The sequence below is a fragment of the Enhydra lutris genome, unplaced genomic scaffold (genome assembly GCF_002288905.1).
Source record: "Enhydra lutris kenyoni isolate GAN:26980312 unplaced genomic scaffold, ASM228890v2 scaffoldscaffold43, whole genome shotgun sequence".
Lineage (NCBI taxonomy): Eukaryota > Metazoa > Chordata > Mammalia > Carnivora > Mustelidae > Enhydra > Enhydra lutris.
In genome coordinates, this window is record NW_019154127.1 from 2,875,489 (window position 1) to 2,899,786 (window position 24,298).

The 24,298-nt window shown below is 38.3% G+C and overlaps 1 protein-coding gene across 2 annotated transcripts in view; it reads right to left on the reverse strand.

Moving 5' to 3' along the window:
• LOC111155697 (SR-related CTD associated factor 4) overlaps nt 1-24,298 on the reverse strand; it is a 68,378-nt gene that overhangs the window by 7,031 nt on the left and 37,049 nt on the right. Inside the window, exons 11-19 of one of the 2 annotated variants that reach the window (XM_022516005.1) lie at nt 24,178-24,263; nt 23,309-23,499; nt 22,054-22,154; nt 21,531-21,644; nt 20,059-20,215; nt 18,684-18,841; nt 9,356-9,521; nt 9,181-9,267; nt 8,836-9,027 (exon numbers count right to left, since the gene is read on the reverse strand). In XM_022516005.1, coding sequence (XP_022371713.1) covers nt 8,836-9,027; nt 9,181-9,267; nt 9,356-9,521; nt 18,684-18,841; nt 20,059-20,215; nt 21,531-21,644; nt 22,054-22,154; nt 23,309-23,499; nt 24,178-24,263 — 1,252 coding nt within the window. The remainder of the gene's footprint in view (nt 1-8,835; nt 9,028-9,180; nt 9,268-9,355; nt 9,522-18,683; nt 18,842-20,058; nt 20,216-21,530; nt 21,645-22,053; nt 22,155-23,308; nt 23,500-24,177; nt 24,264-24,298) is intronic. The other variant, XM_022516006.1, reaches the window with a different exon arrangement.

Consider the following 24,298-nt stretch of genomic DNA (forward strand, 5'->3'; position numbering starts at 1 on the left):
TGCAAGCACCCCACTCCCCGATCCCCTTCTTGGAGTAATTTTTGATCTCACGAGGGTCAGGCACCCACAGTGCCCTTCACTGTCTTTACCTTTCCCTCAACTTGCCTCAGAGTCCATGGTACCCCCTCACCACAGCTGGCTTGGAAAAACCTTGACTTGATGGTTTTGAATGCAACTTTTCCTAATCTGTACCCAGACAGGGCTGGGGGGGCATCCCACCCCCAAGACGTCAACTGGTCTCATTTTAAGTGTACAATTAAAACCATAAGTGCTTCCTTAATGGGTTAGTGATCCTCATTTTCCTAGTCTGTTTTCATTCTCATTTCCCTCGATATCTAATTCACCTGTTCCTCCTTAATTCTGCTTATTCTTAGGAGGTTTTATAACAAATTCAGTGAGATAAAACACACATTGTTTATAATTCACTCACATACAAGTGTTTGTAACTCAATGGTTTGTAGTATATTCAGAGCTGGAAAACTGTCACAATCAACTTCAGGATATTTTCATTACCTCAAAAAACCCACTCTTATCACCCCCATTTCTGGTCCCCCACTCCCTGCCCCCTGGCAACTGCACACTCCAGTTTGTGTCTCTATAGATTTGCCTATTCTGGACATTTCTATAAATGGAATCAAACAATATGCGATCCTCTGGGACTGGCTCCTTTCACTTAGTCTATCTTGTTAAGATTCACCTATCTTGTAGCATGTTTAAGGGCTTCATTTTTAAAAAAATTACCAAGTACTATTCAACTATATGGTTTATAATGGAAACCATTATAATGAAAACCATATATTGTATATATGTACTGGGGTTTATCATGAAAAAAATAAAGGTCATTGGAAGACTTTTTCATTACCTACCTACCTACCACATCTACCAATTTACCTGTATCCGTATTACTCCTTCTGAGAACATTATGCTCCAAGGGCTAAGCTCTTTATTTGAACCCTGAACCCATGCATGCCCTCAGCAAACACCTCTTCTTTCTTGCACCAAAAACTTCCCCTCTGCTGATTTTCCAATAAAGATACTTTAGTTTCATCCATCTTTTAGAAATTAAAAAAAAAGCCTTTCCTTTCCTTGCATCTCCTTTCAACCATCATCCCATTTCACTGTTCCTCTATATAACAAGTATCCTCAGTGATGTCCAGAATCACTGTACCCATTCCTTCAGCTCATTCTCTCTGACCCTTCGTAATTGCGCTTTTTGGATCCATCATTCCAAGAAAACCATGTTTCTAAGGTTATCCAGGAGCCTTCATTTTGCTAAATCCAGGCAGCAAGCTTCAGTGTCCTTCCTTGACCCATCAACACAACCGATAGTTGATCCCTCCCGCCTTCCTAGTAACTCTACTTGGCCTCCAGAATACCCCCTCTACTTTGCCTGCTAGCCCAATGGCTGCACCTTCCAGTAACCTCTGCTGAACAGAACAGTACAGACAGTGGTTAAAACCACAGGCGCTGGGAGCAATGCTAGCTTCAGCTCTGGACCCACCGCTTGCAGCTGTGACTTGGCCAGGGTACTTCCTCTTTACGCTTCAGCCTCCTTATCTATAAAATGGGGTAACTGCACCTACCGCTTAGGGCTATAAGGCTCAAATGACTGATACATACAAACTCTTCAGAAGAGTTCCTGGCATATGGAACTATGTCTGCCTTAGTTCTCAGTACTGTATTCTCAAGCGCTAGGTGCTAAGTATTTCCTGGGCTCATCCCTCTAGGTCTCTACATTCCCTCAAGTCCTCTCACAGGCTCCTGTGGCTTTGCCGATGTGTTTGTAGACGATACCTGAAATCACATCTCTAAACATTATTCACCAAGTTGTTTACTTACCATCTGCACGTCAATTTCAAAGTTAAAATACCCACCATTTTACCTTGATATCCTCTCTGCAAACCCACTCCTCCTCGACATATGTCCACCTCAGGAACAGAAATTATACCCTACTGATTGCTCAGGTCAGAGACTCATTCCTGACTCCCTCCTCTCACATCCTGTATTTAATAAGGCAACAAGGAGGCCCTCTCTTCAAAAGAAATTCAGTGTCCAACCAATTCATTTCCTCCACTGTACCATCCCCAATGCAAGTGGTCAGCCTGCATCTCATCGACTGCAACAGCATCTGGTGTCTTCTTTCCACTCTTACCAACTCCCGTAGTCTGCTTTCTCTGAAACAGCTGTTACCTTTATAAAATACACATTGGATTAGAACCACAACATTCCCCATTGCACTCATAACCAGGCCCTTGACAACCTGAACTGAGAGCCTGATGCTCTTTCCTTTGTTCACCCGCTCCAGCCACACTAGTTTGCTGGAGTCCCTCGAATAAGCCGAATTCATTCTCAATCCTAGCCTCCTTTTGGCCTTCTATATGAAATGTCTTTTCTCTATGTCTATGCCTCTTCCCCATCATTTCTCTATGAATTACCTTCTTAGATGCCCTCCTGAGCTGTCCCATTTAAAAGAGCACATTGCTGGAGCGCCTGGGTGGCTCAGCAGGTTAAAGCCTCTGCTTTCAGCTCAGGTCATGATCTCACGGTCCTGGGATCGAGCCCCGCATCAGGCTCTCTGCTCAGCAGGGAGCCTGCTTCCTCCTCTCTCTGCCTCTCTGCCTACTTGTGATCTCTAATAAATAAATAAAATAAATAAATAAATAAATAAAAGAGCACACCGCATATGACACTCCTCCAACCCCTAAGTGTTCTCTACTTCACTCTTCACAGGATTAACTCCATGTGAAACTATTACTTTTATCTGTGTCCCTACCAGAATAGAAGTTCTACAAAGACGGGCTTTTGTCTTGTTCATTCAGGTATCTCTAGTACCCAGAAGGGTGCCTGGCACACAGTAAGTACTGAAGAAATACATGTTGAATGTACGAATGAATGGTGGTGGCAAGAGTCGTGATGACTGAATTCATCAGCAGAAAATCTCTCTTGGGGTGCAAGAGAAGAAGCTCTAAGTCCAGGTTTCTCCCCCAGGGTATGGAGTGTCTTTCCGCTGTTCACCTACAAAGATCTGAAATTTATTTTCAGAAAGGCTGCAATTTTCTTTCACAACCTCCTTTTCTGTTCCTAGTTGTGGTTCCACCTTTTTTGATCTGATCCCAATAAAATGAATGTCACTGTGGCATTTGCATGAATCTAGAATGAAACTTTCCCACACAAGGAAAAAAAATTATCAACCACCCTTCTCTCTCCCACCAATACCAAAAATCCCTAGGCATGCACATGTATATATGTAATTTAAAAAAAAATCACTAAATGTCTTTTTTTCATTCCAAACCTTCAGAAAATGGGAATACTGGCACAACCCACATATGTCTTTCTTTTGCCTAGATTTACCATTTAGTAACATTTACAGCATAACTATTTTGAAAACACTCCCAGGCAATTCTTATAGCAGCTACTATGTTGGGAGCTGGGGAGAACAAAAGAGTAAGGAGCTAGTTTTCAAAGAAAGAGAAAGCACATTTTAGACAGTATTATACCAAAATCAAATCGTGCCCAGAATGTTAACAAGAGATCTTTAAGAGAAATCGGGAGTTTTCAATAATACATAATGCAGGTGTACCGAGAGGGGGATCCATTTTTAGTATAGGGGTACATTATGTTTTGATAAAATCCAATACATGAAAAACAGAATTTCAAATGAAGAGAAATCAGATTATTTAAAGTGAATGCATGGCTTTTTGCAGAATAATGTACAATAGGCTCTGGTCCATGTCCCATAGTTCATTTATAGTCACTTTCTAGAATTTGCACACAAACTGCTCTTTTAGTATAACTGGCAAAGCACAACAGCTCTGACTTGGAGTTGAGTTGCAACATTCAATGTTAGCTGGAAAAAAATCTTACCTGAAATTCTTCACAGCAACATCACTGTCTACTAAAATCAGTTCAGAGCCCAGAGTATCTGCCCCTCCCACCTTCCTCAAACCCAAAGTGATATATGTCCGCAAGATTTAAATTTAAGAGAGACCCTTTAGGCTGGAGTTCTACAGCCCAGGAAGCACAGAGGGACACGGAGACAAAGTGATAAACAGCTTTCAGATTTTTGTACAAGACCTTCCCTGTGTGTTTCATTCAAGTACTTCACCTACTGAGAAAATATAGTGTATTCATGCATCAACTCATATCCAAGGCAAGTATTTGTTGTGGATTAATAGCTATTAAGCATCTGCTGTATCCACTGAACAATGTTATATACTAAACTGAAGGTAGGGGACCAGTATGTGGGAACCATTTCTACTATGTAACACTAGTGAAATAATTACCAATGTAATATTTAGAGTACCAATTCCAGTATTTTAAAGCTTTCAAAGAGAACACATTATAGGATAAAGTCAACAGGCTTTTTGGGGGTACCAAATCAAACACCTCATAGATCCCTCTAGCTTATAATTTAAAATAACCAAATATTATAGCAAAGTTCACAGTAAGAAAGAAACCATTAAAACATAAAAGTTGTATTAAAAGTGAAATATTATCATAGAAAAAAGACTTTCTAGGATTTCTTCAGGTTTTCTTTGAACGTTATTCATACTAGATTGGTGCTCTAATGTTCTAATTTAAATGTTAAAAATTACTAATATAAAAATAATTAAAATTCTGGGCAGAGAAATCCAAGCTAAGTGAAATCATCATAAACCAAATATGAATTTTAAAGTAATCACTGAATGTGATGGTAAAACTATTCATCTTCTAGGCAGTTTCAAGGATCGTAACTATTGCATGAAAGCAAACACAGTTATTTACGTATATAATTCACAAACCAAGTCTGTACACTTAATTTCTTGAAGCATCCAAATTTGGGAACATCAACTCAAATACTTATTGAGTTCATGCAGGGATGTGTAGAAACCAAGTATGAAGGGCATCATACCAAGGTCTAGCAATTCAGCCTGGAGGCCACCAATTTGTGACTTCTGTTTTAGATCTTTGGTAACCAAAATGACAAGTAGGAAGCAATCTTAGAAATACCCATTTCTTACTTACAAATTTCGCCATCATCTATAGCAGTGTGACAAAACTAGGGAGAATTTGCATATTAGCAATTAATGAAAGTAAATGTATCTGACAAGAGAAAAGGCTTTAATTTTCCACCAAAGGAAAGAGTTCAAGTTAGCGTAATTTTTCCTTGAAAAGATATTTTGGGTATACTGGTAACACAGTAGAGATATGTAACACAAACAAACATTTTTTTGTGTATTTTTTTTATTGTCTGGAACACCAAAGTAACCCAAATTTCACATTTACAATGAACTTTTTAATAAAAAATATGCTATACATATTAAGGGATACATGTTATACAAGTTTTTGAAAAGTAAACACATACACTTAATACAGTAAAGAGAATAGACTGAATTGCTATCATTAATATTCCCTTTCACCTAAATGATCAACAACCCCTACCAATAGCTTTTATGAAACCACCACTGTCCTAACTAGCTATTTTGGAGTGTGAGGTACAAAGAATGGATTTCTTCAAAATTAAGTGATAATGAATTATTACTGTGCATCATATAACTTCGTATTTTCAGAATGTCACTAAAATAATCAGAATCTCTACAAGATGGAGGTTTAGTTCTCTACAAATTTGGTAGTGTGGGGTACCTCAGCCCAACTCTAGAAACAGGTAGTTAGTTACCACTTCCAAACTAACACCCACACTTAAATTTGATCTTTCAGAAAATTCTTTAAGCCAATCCTTGCAGCACTGCACTGCCTCCTCTCCGTATAATCAGGCCCTACTACTGAATTTTGGGAGATGCGACGAACAGTTGTTTGGCCCATGCTATTTCAAAAATACTATTGCCATGTTTCAGAAATTAAGATCCAAGAACTCAGTTAAGTCCCAAGGATAGGTTCAGCTTCCCTTGTAAGAAAACTACCTGCGTATCATTAATGAGAACAATACATATATCATATTATGCTATTTCAACGAAATACCACTATGGCCAACTCTTTCCCTCAGTAGGCCAAGTGATGGAACTTGAAAATGTGTGAACTTATGACCCAGTCTAATCTACCAGGAAAATATGGGAGGCAACTATGTCAAAGTGCATTTTTTTAAAAAGCCCATTTCCTTTGCCAACAAACAGAACAGTTCAAAACTAACTATAGCTAAAGTAATATAATTTTTGAATTACAAAGTAGAGATCTTGTCTAGGTATTTTAAGTATCTCCTAGGACACTCCTTACCTGAAATAAGCCCCCACCATTCACAGATGGCCTCTACCCTGTGGCAGGCCCCACATGTCAGTCGTTTTATATACATAAGCCCATTGAATCACCACAACACCTGGTGTGTCATTTTTATTCCTCCCCCACCTTTTTAAAAAACAACAACAACAACAACAACAAAACAAAACAGATGAAGAAACTGGAGTTTCATATCACCTTATAGGCTTAAAGTTTCCTGGTACAGCACAGCATTTCTTTTTATTATCGTAAGAGAAAACATTAGAGCACCAAGAAGAAAGTTGAAAGCATCTTAGTGCTAATATTCTACTACTTGGTCAACATCAACAATATCCCAACCTAATTCGCAACCCTTCAGGGCTACAGTATTACATGTGATTACTGCATTTCTTTATCAGAATGATGGAACTATGATTCCTCTTTTGGATAAATTTTCCTTTATTTGCGTATGTGACCTTTCTCTTAAAGGCCAAAATTTAGAGGATATTCTGTTCAAGATTTCTAATTGAAGGAACATGAAAGGCTTTCTTTCTCGTGACTGGAACTAAACTACTGCATTTCAGGTAGAAGTACTTATTTTAACAAAACAGTTTTCATTTTTATGTTATGTCACATTTTGATCTTTCCAGATTTGGAACAGCCTTCAACTTAATTTTGTTTTGAAAGTTACAAAGATCATCATCAGAGGTAAAGTATAAACAGCCCTACATTGAAAACCATCCATTTATCCAAATCCTCAAGTAACAAATGTCCCTCTCTCATGGAGTTTCTATTCTAGTATGTATTTGGGAGGGAGAAGAAGGAAAAGACATACAAAGAGGCGTGTCAGGCAATGATAAATGCCGAGAAATGTAATTATTTTTCTAGCATTGCCTAACTTTCTAAGTTTGTTTTTCAAGCTCACCAACTTTTGATCTGTGGTTTAGTTTGTTTGACACGTTGGATGCAGAGTTTAAATTAGGCACCTCAGTAGTGATAAGAAATAAAGGGCATAGTCTTCAGGACCTTAATGTTAAATCAGAGGCAGTCTACTTAGTCTTCAAGGTTGTTTGAAAGTAGTGGTTATTAAACTCTTAGGGATGAAGAAAGCTTTCATTTAGTGGATTTACTAACGCCAGAAAAAAAGCACAAATGCATGTCACTTTGTAAATAGTCTCAGGTGGCCTAGTATCCATGGATGCCAGTCTCAGAAATTTCATTACAAACAGAATTCACAATCAGTCAGTGTGAGGTGGAGGAAAGGGGTTGATCAGAAAATACTATCAAACTCAGATTCTGTGATTCTTATGCAACCATCTTATTACAAATATGAAAAATAAAATGCATAACAAAACTGAGATCCAAAGATTTTAAGGTATTCTGGCTCCCAGAACAACGTTCCTTCTACTACACGATTTTCATTATGGCGTAGACCTTGTAAGCAACTTCCTCATTAAACCATTTGCCATCGTTATGATGACTACTGCTGCATTACTGGTGACAAAATTTTAATCCTAAATGCTCTTTTACCATTACCCAGTATGTATACTAAAGGAGTTGAAAAATCAAGTTTATTTTCAGACTAGAGAGGGCAGAAGACAGCATGCTATTTGAAAACAAATTGATTTTTATTATAAATGTAGTATATGCACAAAGTAAAAAGTTCCAACAGCACTGAAAGGTGTAGGTGAAAAGTAAAAGTCCTGCATCACAAACTAATGTTCCACAGTCCTACATTTCAGAGGCACCTAAGGTGCTCTCTCCTTTAAAAAAACTATGATTATGAAAGCTCTTATGTGCACATACATATACTTCTGAAAAATACAATGGGGTTACAGGACTACAATGTTATAATACTAAGGAGGAATTAACTACCCATTAGGAGAATCAAGTGTTGATTATACCTGGCAAAACCACTTCAAGACACAACAATGTATTAATTTAAAAGATGGTCACTATAACAAGTATATGAAATAATCATTTATAACTCAAGCAAGCAAGGTAAAGCCTCTTAAAGATGGAAACAATCTAAATCATACTTCCCTTGATTGCAGTAGTAAAACTGCGGGTAAAGAGTACAACAGATAAACTAGCAAGAGGAAACTAAGGGGTGAGAAAACACTGTCCCAGGCTGTGCAACTGTCACTCAGACAATAAAGCCATTTTATTACAATGTATCAAAGATAATTTCTTTGATAGCCAACAGAGATTATCACAGCCCAGGATTTTATAAAAACTGGTCCAGACAGGAAAAAATTCCGGGTTGTCAAAATGCTAGCTCTTACAACGCTGGATGTCTGGCGTTATATCAATCATGGACTCTGTTACCAATTCCGTCTCACAGAGATTAGTTTACCTTCCTACACCACATTACGATGTACAAATCCACACTTTCATTCAGGACAACAAACATGATTTCATCTTTGAGGTTTGTCTCTTGGGCTACTCTTGGTAAAGAGTACCATATGGTACCAATTTACCAATATGGTAAAAGTGTACATATTTAAAAGGAAGATCTTCCTCAAAGAAAAGTACGAGTCTCAGAAAACATTTTACCAAAATTAGCATTGTTTAAAAAGAAAAAAAAAAGTAAGACACCTAACTTGGGTGGGGAAAAAAAAACTAATGATAAAAAAATTAACTTACCAAGAAGTGAAACAGGCTGGGTTACAGGAGGGGTGGGCAGATTCGTGGGTGCGGCAGGTGGCACGGCAGAGCCATACATTTTCACACTGTCACCAGACTCGGCGTTTCCTCTAGCCCCAGACACCACTGTTGGAATGGGATTTCCAATAGATAAGTCTTTTGTAGTGTCTTCATTTATACCAGCGATAGTAGCTAAGGAATATAATTACATCAACATGTGAAGCTGAATAATTATCTCCCCAGTCAACATTCTTTTGCCATACTATAGACCCTATTACTGGTCCATTCTCCCTCCTACTCCCAACTCCAAGAGGACGAGTGAACACAAAGGAAAAACATGCTTACAGTTTGGGATGCTTATTGGAGGAGTGTGAGGAGGAGGAATGGATACTGGTGGAGTTATAGGAGGTGGGGGTCCAGGAGGAAGAAAACCTAAAATAAGAAAAATAATGTCAACTTACGTTGTGTCACCTTACTTTGGGCTCTAAAAAGAAATGTCTTCTTAAACAACTCAGTGTACCTGGTGGTAAATGCATCGGATTAAATCCTGGGCGCAAAAATGGTGGAGGAGGTGGTGGAGGAGGAACACCAGGACCAAAACCCGGAGGGGGAATGCCCAAGGGAGGCGTGAAAGTGGGTGGCTGGAGAGCACCAACTACAGGAGGACCCGGCTGATGTGGCGGGACCTAAAAACAAAGAAAGAAGAATGAAGCCACATATCTAGCCACCTTCCCATCCACATAGTTAAGCAGAGATGAAGAAAAGATCTTGTTGAAAAAGCTATTTCTAAACTTGTGCTTATTGTGTGAATTTATCTAATGACAGGTGGTAATTAGTACCTACTATAAACAATTCAAATTTTTGTTCACTACTCTATGACAGCAAATTCACATTTTATCTCACGAGTATCTATTAGTGTTCTGATAGAATATGACATGTTGCATCGATAGGTAAATGTGAGAAATACAACTCTAAGAAAAGATACCTCGCAATTTACAGGGATTAAGATCCCAGGTTCTGGAGTCAAACTGCCTCTTCCCTCTCCACTTCTAACTAGCTCTATTATCCCGAGTAAGCTATTTACAATCTTTAGCCATCAGTTTACTTATCTGTAAAATGAAAAAGTGCCAACCTCACATAGTTAAGGGGATGAAAAAGGTAATACATGTTTAAGTGCTAGTGCCTGTCACTTTACAAAACACCCAACAAATGTTAGCTATTATTAAAAAACAAAAAAAAAAATATGATCAACTTTAACAGATTAGTCAGGTTTCTTTAAATGAGTGGTGATATACACTGAATCTTATTTAGAACCTGTGCTGAATGCGCACGTCCAAAAAACCAGCTAAAGAGTTTGCCAATTTAACCCATGTACAAAATATCACAGCTAAGTATATATCAAAGCATGTGATTTTCTCCTTAGGGAGGGAAAATCAAAAGGCTAGGTACTTGAAGGGAGGAGCAAGATGGCAGAGGAGTAGGAGATCTAAATTTTGTCTGGTCCCAGGAATTCAGCTAGATAGTTACCAAACCATTCTGAACACCTACAGACTCAACAGGAGAACAAAGGAAAGAATACCAGCAATTCTATGAACAGAAAAGCAATTACTTTCTGGAAGGCAGGATGTGTGGAGAAGTGAATCCAAGGCGACATTTGGGAAGAAAAGACCATGGGGGTGGGGGGATGGAGCCTCTGTCAACCAGCTACTGGCAAGTGACAGAAGAGTGGAGCATAAAATTGGAACTTTTAGAAGTCTGCTCCACTGAGGGATGTTGCTCCAGTGGCTAAGTGGGGGGTGGAACCCTCGCTGGGATAGTGTAGTCCAGGACCCTCAGGGTCACAGAAAGAGTGGGGGTGCCTGTATGTGGCAGAGCCCCTAAGTATTGAAGTGGGGAAGCAGCTGCACAGATGGACCTAAGAAGGGGGCTCTCAGCTTGGGGTTGCCATAAACCATGATCTGACGCACAGTCTGGCCACTGCTCTTTGAGCAGGGACCCAACAAGTGACAGATCTGGGGAGATTCCCCTTCTTCCCCCAGGAGATGCGGCATGGGAGCACATTGCAGGAATCTGATGGGTTTGGAAACCCTAAATGGGGTCATGTGTCAGAGACAGAAATGCTCCATCACAAACCTGGTGAAAGGAGTGGGGCCCCGAGCCCTTGGCTCCTCTGGGGCCAGAGACTGGGAGGCCGCCATTTGCATTCTCATCCTCCAAAGCTGTATGGAAAGCTTTCAGGGAACAAAAGCTACTGAGAGCAAACAGGAGGAGATTACTTAGCTAGGCCCCTGGTAAGAGCAGTGCAGTTCCGCCTCAAGCGAAGACACTTAAGAATTACTGCAACAGGGACGCCTGGGTGGCTCAGTGGGTTAAGCCGCTGCCTTCGGCTCAGGTCATGATCCCAGGGTCCTGGGATTGAGCCCCGAATCCGGCTCCTTGCTCAGCAGGGAGCCTGCCTCTCTCTCCGCCTCTGCCCGCCTCTCTGACTGCTTGTGTGCTTTCTCTCTCTCTAATAAATTAAAAAAAAAAAAAAAAAAAAAAAAAAATCACTGCAACAGGCCCCTCCCCCAGAAGATCAGCAAAAATATCCAGCCAAGACCAAGTTTATTGATCAATGAAAACTCTAAAACTCTAGCACTAGGGGAATACAGCATATAGAATTCATGGGTTTTTCCCCCATGATTCTTTAGTCTTTCAAATTAATTTTTAAAATTTTATTTTAAAAAAATTTTTCTTTTTTTTCAACCAACACCTTATCAATTCCTTTTTAAAAATTTTTTAGTTTTCACTTCTACTGTCCTATTCTATCCCTTCATTGTATTTAACCTTATTTTTGGTATATATGAAAGTTTTTCTTTCTTTAAAATTTTGGGATACAGTTTCTTCTAACAGACCAAAATATACTCTAAATCTAGTTTATGGCTTTGTTCTAGTCTCCTGCCTGATCACTTTCTCTTTTAAAAAAAATTTTTTTTTAAAAACCAGTTTCTTACCAATTCCTTTTTTAAAATCTTTTTTAAATTTCATCTTTACAATCATATTCTGTCCCTTCATTGTATTTACCCTTATTTTTGTGTATATATGCAAGTTTCTCTTTCTTTAAAATTTTGGGAGGCAGTTTCTTCTAAAAGACCAAAATACACCCAAAATCTAGAGTGTGGCTCTGTTCCATTCACCAGCCTGATGATATTTTTTTTTTTTTTTTAAAATTTGGGAGTTTTTTTTTTTTCTTTCTTTCTTTTTTTTTTTTTTTTAAAGATTTTATTTATTTATTTGACAGAGAGATCACAAGTAGGCAGAGAGGCAGGCACAGAGAGAGGAGGAAGCAGTCTCCCTGCAGAGCAGAGAACCTGATGTGGGGCTCAATCCCAGGACCCTGGGATCATGACCTGAGCTGAAGGCAGAAGCTTTAACCCACTGAGCCACCCAGGTGCCCCCAGCCTGATCATATTCTTATTCTTTTTCAAAATTCCCTTTTCCTTTTGTCGTCACCCACCTCCCCGCCCCCGGTTTTGGGCCTCTTCTGATTTGTTTAGTGTATATATTTTCTAGGGTCACTGTTATACTTTTGGCATTTTGTTCTCTCATTCATCTGTTCTTCTCTGGATAAAATGACAAAATGGAAAAACTCACCTCAAAAAAAAAGAACAAGAGGCAGTACTGACTGCCACAGCCCAAATAAGATGTGGGAACTACAGTTCAGAATGACAATTATAAAGATACTAGCTGGGCTTGAAAAAAGCATAGCAAATACTAGAGAATCCCTTTCTGGAGAAATAAAAAAACTAAAATCTACCAAGTCAAAATCAAAAAGGCTATTAATGATGTGTAATCAAAAAAGGAGGCTCTAGCTGCTAAGATAAACGAGGCAGAAGAATTAGTGATATAAAAGACTAAATGATGGTGAATAAAGCTGAGTAAAAGATAAATGACTACTGGATCACGAGGCGAGAATCTGAAAGATAAATGATACTGTAAGATTGAACAATATTAGAATAATTGGGATCCCAGAAGAAGAAAGAGAGAGAGGGGAAGAGGGTAGGCATCAGAATCCAGGAGGCACAGAGAATCCCCCACCAAAATAGGTCAACACCCCGACATCTAATAGTGAAACTTACAAGTCTCAGAGACAAAGAGAAAACCCTAAAAGTAGCTCGGCAGAAGATGTCTGTAACCAACAATGGTAGAAACATTAGACTGGCAGCAGACCTATCCACAGGGACCTGGTAAGCCAGAAAGGACTGGCATGATATATTCAGAGTCCTAAATAAGAAAATCATGCAGCCAAAAACACTATATCCAGCTAGGCCGTCACTGAAAATCGAAGGAGAGATAAAAAGCCTCCAGGACAAACAAAAACTAAAAGAATCTGCAAACACCAAACCACCCTACAGAAAATATTGGAAGGGATCCTCTAAGCAAAGAGAGAGCCTAAAAGTAAGATAGACCAGAAAGGAACAGAGACAATATACAGTAAAAGTCACCTTATAGGCAATACAATGGCACAAAATTCATACCTTTCAACAGGTACCCTGAACGTGAATGAGCTAAATGCCCCAATTAAAAGAAACAGTGTCGGACTGGATAAAACAAGACCCAGCAATATGCTGTCTGCCAGAGACTCATTTTAGACCCAAAGACACCTCCAGATTTAAAGTGAGGGGGTGGGAAACCATTTACCATGTTAATGGACATCAAAAGAAAGCTGGGGTGGCAATCCTTGTATCAGACGAATTAGATTTTAAATCAAAGAGCATAATAAAGAGATGAAAAAGAACACTATGTCATACTTAAAGGGTCTATCCAACATGAAGATCTAACAATTTTAAATATCTATGCCCCTAACAAGGGAGCAGCCAATTATAAAACCCAATTAATAACAGAATCAAAAAACCACATCAACAATAATACAATAATAGTAGGGGACTTTAACAAACCCCTCACAGAAATGGACAGATCATCCAAGCAAAAGATCAACAAGGAAATAAATGTTTTATTTTTATTTATTTATTTATTTTTAAAAGATTTTATTTATTTATTTATTTGACAAACAGATCACAAGTAGGCAGAGAGCCAGGCAGGAAGCAGGCTCCATGCCGAGCAGAGAGCCTGACGTGGGGCTCGATTCCAGGACCCTGGGATCATGACCCGAGCCAAAGGCAGAGGCTTAACCCACTGAGCCACCCAGGTGCCCCGGAAATAAATTTCTTAATTGACACACTGGACAAGATGGACTTCACAGATATGTTCAGAACGTTCCATCCCCAAAGCAAGAGAATACATATTTTTCTCTTATGCACGTGGAATGTTCTCCAGAATAGATCATATCCTGGGTCACAAATCAGGTCTCAACTGGTACCAAAAGACTGGAATCATTCCCTGCATATTTTCAGGCCACAATACTTCGAAACTAGAGCTTAATCACAAGAGAAAACGTGGAAAGAACTCAAATACATGGATGCTAATGAGCATCCTACTAAAGAATGAATGGGTCAACCAGGAAATTAAGAAAGAATTAAAAAAAAATTCATGGAAATAAATGAAAATGGAAACACAACTGTTCAAAATCTTTGGGATGCAGCAAAGGTGGTCCTCAGAGGAAAGTATATAGTAATACAAACCTGACTCAAGAAACAAGGTCTCAAATACGCAACAAACCCTACACCTAAAGGAGCTGGAGAAAGAACAGCAAGTAAAGCATAAACCCAACAGAAGAGAAATAAAAAAGACGAGAGCAGAAATCAATGAAATAGAAACCAAAGTAACAGTAGAACAGACTGACAAAACTAGGAAGTGGTTCTTTAAAAGAATTAGGAAGATTGATAAACCCCTGGCCAGATTTATCAAAAACAAAAGACAAACGACCCAAATTAATAAAATCATGAATGAAAGAGGAGATCACAACCAACACCAAAGAAATACAAACAATTATAAGAACATATGAGCAACTATATGCCAACAAATTAGACAATCTGGAAGAAATGAATACATTCCTAGAGATGTATAAACTACCAAAACTGAACCAGGAAGAAATAGAAAACCTGAATAGACCCATAACCAATAAGGAGATTGAAGCAGTCATCAAAAATCTCAACAAACAAGAGCCTAGGGCCAGATGGTTTCCCAGGGGAATTCTACCAAACATTTATAGAAGAATTAATACCTATTCTCCCAAAACTGTTCCAAAATATAGAAATGGAAGGAAGATTTCCAAACTCATTCTATGAGGCCAACATAACACTGATCCCAAAACCAACAAAGACCCCATCAAAAAGGAGAATTACAGACAATATCCCTGATGAACATGGATGCAAAAATTCTCACCAAAACACTAGCCAACAGGATCCAACAGTACAGTAAAAGGATCGGTCACCACAACCAAGTGGGATTTTTTTCCTGGGCTACAAGGTTGGTTCAACATTCACAGCAATCAATCACTGTGATACAATACATTAATAAAATAAAAAGAACCATGTGATACTCTCAGTAGATGCAGAAAAAGCATCTGACAAAGTACAGCATCCTCTGTTATCAAAACTCTTCACAGCGTAGGGATAGAGGGTACATACCTCAATATCATAAAAGCCATCTATGAAAAATCCACAGCAAGTATCATTCTCATTGGGGAAAAACTGGGCTTTTCCCCTAAAGTCAGGAACACAGCAGGGATGTCCACTATCACCACTGCTATTCAACATAGTACAAGAAGTCCTAGCCTAGGCAATCAGACAACAAAAAGAAATAAAAGGCATCCTAATAGGCAAAGATGAAGTCAAACTCTCACTCTTTGCCGACGATATGATACTTTATGTGGAAAACCCAAAAAACTCCACCCCAAAACTGCTAGAACTCATAAAGGAATTCAGTGAAGTGTCAGGATAGAAAATCAACACACAGAAATCAGTTGCCATTTCTATACACCAATAAGACAGAGAAATTAAAGGAGTCAATCCCATTTACAATTGCACCCCAAACCGTAAGATACCTAAGGATAAATCTAACCAAAGAGGCAAAGAATCTGTACTCAGAAAAGTACAGAATATTCATGAAAGAAATTGAGGAAAACACAAAGGAATGGAAAAATGTTCCATGCTCATGGATTGGAAGAACAAATATTGTGAAAACGTCTATGCCACCTAGAGCAATCTATATTACACATTTAAGGCAATCACTATCAAAATACCATCAACTTTTTTTAAAGAAATGGAACAAATAATCCTAAAATTTGTATGATATCAGAAAAGACCCTGAATAGCCAGAGGAATGTTGAAAAAGAAAACCAAAGCTGGGGGGATCACAATTCTGGACTTTAAGCTCTATTACAAAGCTGTGATCATCAAGACAGCATGGTACTGTCACAAAAACAGACACAGATCAATGGAACAAAACAGAGAATTCAGAAATGGACCCACAACAATATGCTCAACTAATCTTCGACAAAACAGGAAAGAATATCTAATGGAAAAAAGTCTCTTCAACAAATGGTGTTGGGAAAATTGGGACAGCCACATGCAGAAGAATGAAACTGGACCATTTCCTTACACCACACACAAAAATAGACTCAAAATGGATGAAAGACCTAAATTTGAGACAGGAATCCATCAAAATCCTTGAGGAGAACACAGGCAGCAACCTCCTCGACCTCAGCAACTTCTTCCTAGAAACACTGCTTAAGGCAAGGGCAGCAAGGGCAAAAATGCACTATTGGAACTTCATCAAGATAAAAAGCTTCTGCAGAGCAGAGGAAACCGTCAACAAAACACAAAAGACAACCAACAAAATGGGAGAAAATATTTGCAAATGACATATCAGATAAGGGCTAGTATTGAAAATCTATAAGGAACTTACCAAACTCAACACCCAAGGAACAAATAATCCAATCAAGAAATGGGCAGAATACATGAACAGACATTTTTTTTAAAAAAGATTTTATTTATTTGAAAGACAGAGATCACAAGTAGGCAGAGAGGCAGGCAGAGAGAGGGGGGAAGCAAACTCCCCGATGAGCTGAGTCCCCGATGTGGGGCTCAATCCCAGGACCCCAAGATCATGACCCGAGCTGAAGGCAGAGTCTTTAATCCACTGAGCCACCCAGGCGCCCCACGAACAGACATTTTTGTAAAGAAGACATCCAAATGTCCAACAGACACATGAAAAAGTGCTCAACATCACTCGGCATCAGGGAAATACAAAACCACCGTGCGATACCACCTCACACCAATCAGAATGGCTAAAATTAGTTAGGTCAGGAAATGACAGGTGCTGGTGAGGATGAAGAGAAAGGGGAACTCTCATACTGTTGGTGGGAACTCAAACTGGTGTAGTCACTCCGGAAAACAGTATGGAAGTTCCTCAAAAAGTTGAAAATAGAGCTACCCTATGAACCCAGGAATTACACTACTGGGTATTTACCCCAAAAGTACAAATGTAGTGATCTAAAGGCGCACGTGCACCCCAACATTAATGGCGGCAATGTCCACAATAGCCGAACTATGGAAAGAGCCCAGATGTCCAGCAACAGATGAACAGATAAAGAAGATGTGGTGTGTATATACATACATACACACACACGCACACACACACACACACACACACAGGAATGTTATGTAGCCATCAAAACCCACCCCCCCAAATTTCGTCATTTGCGAGGAGGTGGATGGAACTAGAGGGTATTATGTATGCTAAGCGAGTTAAGTCAATCAGACAAAGACAATTATCATATGATCTCACTGACAGGAGGAATTTGAGAACAAGACAGGATCATGGGGAAGGGAGGAAAAAATGAGAAAAACAAACAAACAAACAAAAAAAAACAAACAGAGAGGGAGACAAACCATAAGAGACTCAATCTCAGGAAACAAACTGAGGGTTACCGGAGGGGAGAGGGGGTGAGAGGAATAGGATGACTGGGTGAAGGACTTTGGGAAGGGTATGTGTTATGATGAGCACTGTGAATTGTGTTAAGACTAACGAATCACAGACCTGTACCGCTGAAACAAATAATATATTATATGTTAATTAAAAAAAAAAAGGCTAGGTGATAGTTTTTTGATAGTTCAGATTTATCTGACTTAATGTGAGCAACTGAAAAAGGTACAGGAACACGCTGAGTATTTAATATACATTATGTCATTTAATCCTCAAAACAACTCTGACCTAGGAAGAACACCAGAGCCAAAGCCAAGAAAGGGAATTTGCACATTTACAAATAGGAAATTAAAGCTTAAATTAGGTGACTTGCCCAAAGTTACATTGTGAAGAACAAACAATGGAGCTGGGATTCAAACTGCGTTCTGTTAGAATTCAGATTCTCTCCTCTGAGGTAATGCACTAAGTGATCAGACAGCAGACATTTAAGAATATGCTTTCATTTTAAGTGGACCTCAATTTATTCAATAACTGATCCATTAAAAAATGTCATGATAGCACCACACAATTTGAAAATTGAGAAAACCTCTTTCCCTCAAAACAGATGCTTGTTGGGATATATACTTTAAGTTCCCTCAGATCATGAAGTCTCAAAAGAATAAAGATCCAATAAAGGAAAACAAGAGGAAACAGAATGTAAAATGCTATTAGGTTTGGATCTCAAGCCTGAAACATTATAAAGACACTTAATAATCTAGACAGGTGTCAGGCAATATGAATTTACTTTGATTTTGTTGGTGTTTATGGAGAATGTATTAGAGTTTATAAAAAGTAGGTCAGACATACGAAAATATGAATATGAACATCGATGGATTCATTCATGTCTTTGAACATTAATCTAGACATACATCTAAATAAATAAGATTTAGAAAGGTTTATCTTTCAGACACAAGTTTAAATAGTGCTCCAAATATTCTTACCTGTGGAGGTGGCACTGTTATAGGTGCGGGGACAGGAATAGGAGGGACAGGCACTGGTAAAGGTTTAGGTATGGGTGATACTGGTTCTGTATGTGAGGTTTCTGCCCCCCCATTTTGGGCAACTTCATTTTCATGCTTCTTGGGGATTCCTTTCCAATCTATAAGAATTAAAGAAATTTAACAATACAAGTTTGCCATTTTCAGTTTATAGCTTTAAATACAGAAATCATTTTTAAAATGCTGATTATATAAAAAACCCAGCAGTATGATTATTAAGGAAATGCCTATGCTAATCTTATAAATATTAAGCGAATAAACAATAAGAAAAAAACATGCAAAAGAATGCCAATTGTGTCTCAGACACAGTTCTAAGTAATATGTATTAATTCAGTGAATTCTCATAACCATCTGTAAGTAGGCCCCATTATTATTCCCATTTTATAAATGAGAAAAACAATTTGGAAATTAAGGAAAACAAGGTCAGATACTGCTAAGTGGCAGAGGAGGGATTCAACATACACACATTTGGCTATATGGTCTATGTTCTTGACCATAATAGCGTACTGTCTGGAGTAAAGGTCCCAGGAGGGAGGAGCAAGATTCTTTTTACCTGGACCAGAATGCCTGGCACACAGTCATGCCCTGATACCTATTTGCCTGAACAGAAACCTAGCTCTACCCTAAAGTGAAGGCACCATGCACTGTGGGAAACAAGGTCAAGGTATGGGAATGGCCCAGCATGGTTTCACCTCTTTTTGGCTTTCAAACCAATTCCACTTGCTTCAAACTCCTTTAATCACTTACTTCTATTTTGCCACAGCACCCCGCACTCCACCTCGTCCAGTTATCTAGCAATCTCCAGCTCATGCCCACACCTGAGGCTATTTCCCCCAGTGTAATCCTACTGTCAATCTGGCATTTTTAATGCTCATCGCACAGGTAACTATACCTCCTTGTCTTATATGTTTACTTTCGACTGTTTCTCTGGACATTTAAATGTTTTCAAAGAAATTATTATGAAGCACTGGATTAAAACACAATACCAGTAATGTTCAGTTTAAGACTCATTTGACCCATTAGGTTTTCACAGTGAAAAATTCCATTATGATCTACTTATATTGTAATTAATGATTTAACCCCACAATCAATATTATTTCATTTATGTCTCAATCTGTCCCACTAAACAGAAGTTGCCTTAAGAGTAAAGACCACATCTGTCTTATCTTCCACTCCTTCCTCCGTTTATTATGGAGAGATTAGCACATAGAGGGTACTTGAAAAATCTCAAAAATCACTTCCTACTGTGAAAAAACATTTTTCATATGTACAGTCAAGAAAACAGATGAATTTTAAAAGAAATTAAATACTGTTTTACCTGGATTAAGTGTATCACTGTCCAACATTCCTCCTTCACAAAAACTCTCCAGTTCTTCAGGCTTGACTTTGTCCCACGGAATATAAGTAACACCCAGTTCTACATCCCAATACTGCTTGTAATCTGCCTTTATTCCTTTGTTTAAAGCCCAGGCAATCTGTATCACCATTAGTCAAAGTATAAAAAGAAAGAAAGAAAGGGAAAAGAAGGTCAATTTTGAGAATTAACTGTTTCTTGAATTTCTAGTCACTCAGATTGGGGGCAAAAGGGGAATAATCTGGCCTTGCTATCCACAGATTTCAATTTGATGACAGGAAACTGGTTAACCTTTTCTCCCACTTTATGCAAATTTAACTGGCATTGCCTCCTTATCCACTCTTTGAACCACTCACTTCTCAATTTAGCCAACATAAAACTTAGAGAAAAGGAAAACAGTGTTTAGCAGGGAAGGTTGAATGAAGTTCCCTGCACCAGGACCACTTTCCAAAGTCTTGGGTACCTTGGAATTATTCCACATTAGACAAAATCCTTTTGTAGTGCAGTCAAAGGGTAGACTGTTACGACACTAAGGAAATGCTGACTCTGGCCCCTTATGGGAAGAATACCCATGTACCTACATCTTTTCCTCTCTGTTGAATTTTTTTTTTTTTTTTTTAAGATTTTTGTTTATTTATTTGACAGAGATCACAAGTAGGCAGAGAGAGTCTCTAGAGAGAGAGAGGGAAGCAGGCTTCCTACTGAGCAGAGAGCCCGATGCAGGGCTCTATCCCAGGATGCTGGAATCATGACTGTGCCGAAGGCAGAGGCTTTAACCCACTGAGCCACCCAGGCGCCCGACTGTTGAATATTTTTAATAGTTAGTATTCTAAGGATGAGATAGCAAACTTTAAAAATGTGTAAAATTCAGAGGCACCTGGATGGCTCATTCAGAAGACCATGTAAATCTTGATCTTGGGGTCTTAAGTTCAAGCCCCATGTTGGGTATAGAGATTACTAGAATAAAACTTTTTTTTAAAAAAGATTTTATTTGTCAGAGAGAGAAAAAACAGAAGCAGGGGGAGTGGCAGGCAGAGGGAGAAGCAGGCTCCCTACCAAGGAAGGAGCCCAATGCGGGACCTAAGCCAAAGGAAGACATTTAACAGACTGAAGCCACCCAGGTGCTCAAAATAAGTAAAACTTAAAAAAAAATTTTTTTAATGTATAATATTTAGAAAAATATTTTAAAAATGTATAAAATCCAAAATATCTTGAATGACAAAATGAAATTATATTTAAAGCACCAATTAATTAAAAAATACCTTGATGAATTCCACATGAACCTAACATTTAAAATTTTGTTAGTATTTAGGAGATAAGCTCTTTAAAAAGATATATAGGAAATGCTTCAGTGTCCAAAATTAGTTTTTAAAAAGCCAAGTAATGTTATGTATTAAATTTTTAAAAAAATGAACTATAAGGTATAAAAACTGTACCTTTATGGATTTCTGGTTTACTTTATAGTTCCCTCGGCTCAGTTTCTGCAGGGCACGATAGGCATCTTGCCTGTGAACCATAACAATATAGGCACAACCTCTGGGAGGAATCATCTGCTCCAAGATATTTAATAAAATAAAATAAAAGAGCAACAAAATTAAATAAATACTAAATAACCAATTCCAATAACCCCAACTCCCCTGACCCCTACCCATCCCATGAAGCCAGGTTCTAGAATCTGAGATTAAGGTATCATAAACTGGCAATCCAAGTGTGGTCTCAGCTGCCAGCTTATAATGAACTTACAGTTCTCCAAGCTTTGTTAATATAGATTTTTGTAGAAAAGGGTTTCAAATTAAACTTGGGTTATCTAAGAACTGTGGTTAAACGCAGAGAGTGCTAAACTGGACTTAACACTTACACTAGCCACATCTACAAAGCTGGGCAAATTTTAACTTGGGTCTCAAGTCCTATGACATTAATCACACCTGTCAATCATTACATAATTTAATAAACACTCACATTAATTGATTCAATTGGACCGAACTCTTCTAAGAGACTGGCAACATCTTGTTGAGTAGTCCTTTTGTCCAGCTGTCCCACCCAGAGTGTAGTACTACAAACTTAAAATAAAATTATAATCATAAAAATATACGTATTTTGATAATGAGCAGCACTGTACTTTTCTACAATAAAAAGAAAATCGTTATAAAAAGATGCAAAGTCACATGATACCATAAGATTAAGTAGCAAATCCCATACACATCCAAAAATATCCTAGAAAATTGTGGTAGTACTTCCAGAAATGGAATAGGATAGCTGAACAACATAAGAGTTGAAAAAAATCTGGCCCTTTTGTGGACATATCTAAACTGGGGCCAGAGATACAATAACTGGTCCAAGGCCACCCTTGGCAAGTGAGCAGCAGAAGACCCAATCCTAACTCTCTCGATCAACAAACAGTCCAGCTGTTTTTGTCCACTAACACAGCTGTCTCTTCCTGACTGTTGAGTATACACGAATGGTTTTTCTCTTATGTTGTATCCTAGGTAATATCTCCCAATCAGAAGCTCTACACATGCCCTACTTGTAGTATAAATAAAAATTTCAACAGTAACTGCAAACTTACACCATGAATATGTCTAGCATACCTTATTAAACATATTCTAAATACATGATGATATTCAAGAGATAATGCAAGCTAATATATTCTGTAAACTGTAAAACCTCTCCACGTATAGGAGCGCTAGTTCATCGGCTTCCATTTCATACATTAAATTCAAGACATGCTATCACTTTATTTTTCATCACTATTAGCTGGTTTCACTCCTTACTGCTGCTTTACAGCTAGTTTTTTTTTTTTTTATTGTGTTACATCAGTCACCATACAGTACATCATTAGTTTTTGATGCAGTGTTCCAAGATTCATTGTTTATGTATAACACCCAGTGCTCCATACAATCTGTGCCCTCCTTAATACCCACCACTGGGCTCATCCATCCCCCTATCCCACTCTCCCCTAAAACCCTCAGTTTGTTTCCCAGAGTCCACAGTCTCTCATGGTTCTCTCCCCTTCTGATTCCCCTCTGCTTCACTTTTCCCTTCCTTCTCCGAATGTCCTCCGTGTTATTCCTTATGTTTAACACATCAAAGCATATGACAAAGCACAAACAAAAAAGAGAAAATAAAGCAGTATGTCGCTAACAGTTATGAAACATTTTATACCCAAGATACACAAAAAATAATGCAAGAAGTCTGAATGTAAAAGTTAATTTACCACTCGCAGTTTCTGGTTTGATTTGAGGAAGGCCTTTTTGTCGGCGTTCTCTTTCTTTTTCTCTGTCTCGCCTTTCTTGGGACCGAGATCTAGGAGAATGTCGGCGTCTATCTCTGGACCGGGATCGAGAACGTCGATGGCGGGACCTTCGAGATCTAGAGCCAGATCGAGATCGCCTTCTTTTTGGTGACCTAACATTTCCATGAGGGGGAGAATGGATAAAATACAGAGAAAGAACTGAAAATGTAAGTGGGTATTAATCTGAAAAAGAAAAAATATAACTAGGTAGTTTAATGTTTAGACATGTAATAATTCAAAAGCAGAGAATTCATTTTTAAAAAGTTTAATATGCTGCAAGTTAGAAAGCATGCACATATTTTAAATGAGATAAATAAGGATGCTAGCTTATAAAAAAGTCTCTCATCTTTGATAACTTGATACTATACTAAATTATGTGTCTGGGAGTGTAAGAAGCTGTCATCACTGAGACAGACTGCTTACTGCTGGTATCTATCTTCTCAGTTAACTTCTTTTCTGCAGCAAATAAAAATATTATCTGTTTATAGTATTACTTATTACCGTTCCACTTTTGTTGGCTGATCAAATCGTAAAGGAACTGTGAATACAGAATTCCTATCATTCTATGCATATATGCATGCAGGCACTGGAGAAACTCCAGGGGAAAAGCACGGGTAAGATGACAGGCCTTAGTTTTTTACATCACTACTTCTGCTCCCACTCTACACAGAGAGACATACAAATACACCAAATGTTATTTTATTAACGTTGTCTATCTAAAAATAATCCAGTTTGATTTTAATTTGTCTCCTAAGACACACAGGATTGGAAAAATATTTTCTATCAATTACCTGGATGCTGACCTAGATCTTGACTTTCTGTTATCAGACATGTGCCGCTTAACCTCTTGAATACAAGGCTGTTCGACTTCCATTTCCTTTAAAAATCAATAAAAACAAAAAGAACCAAAAC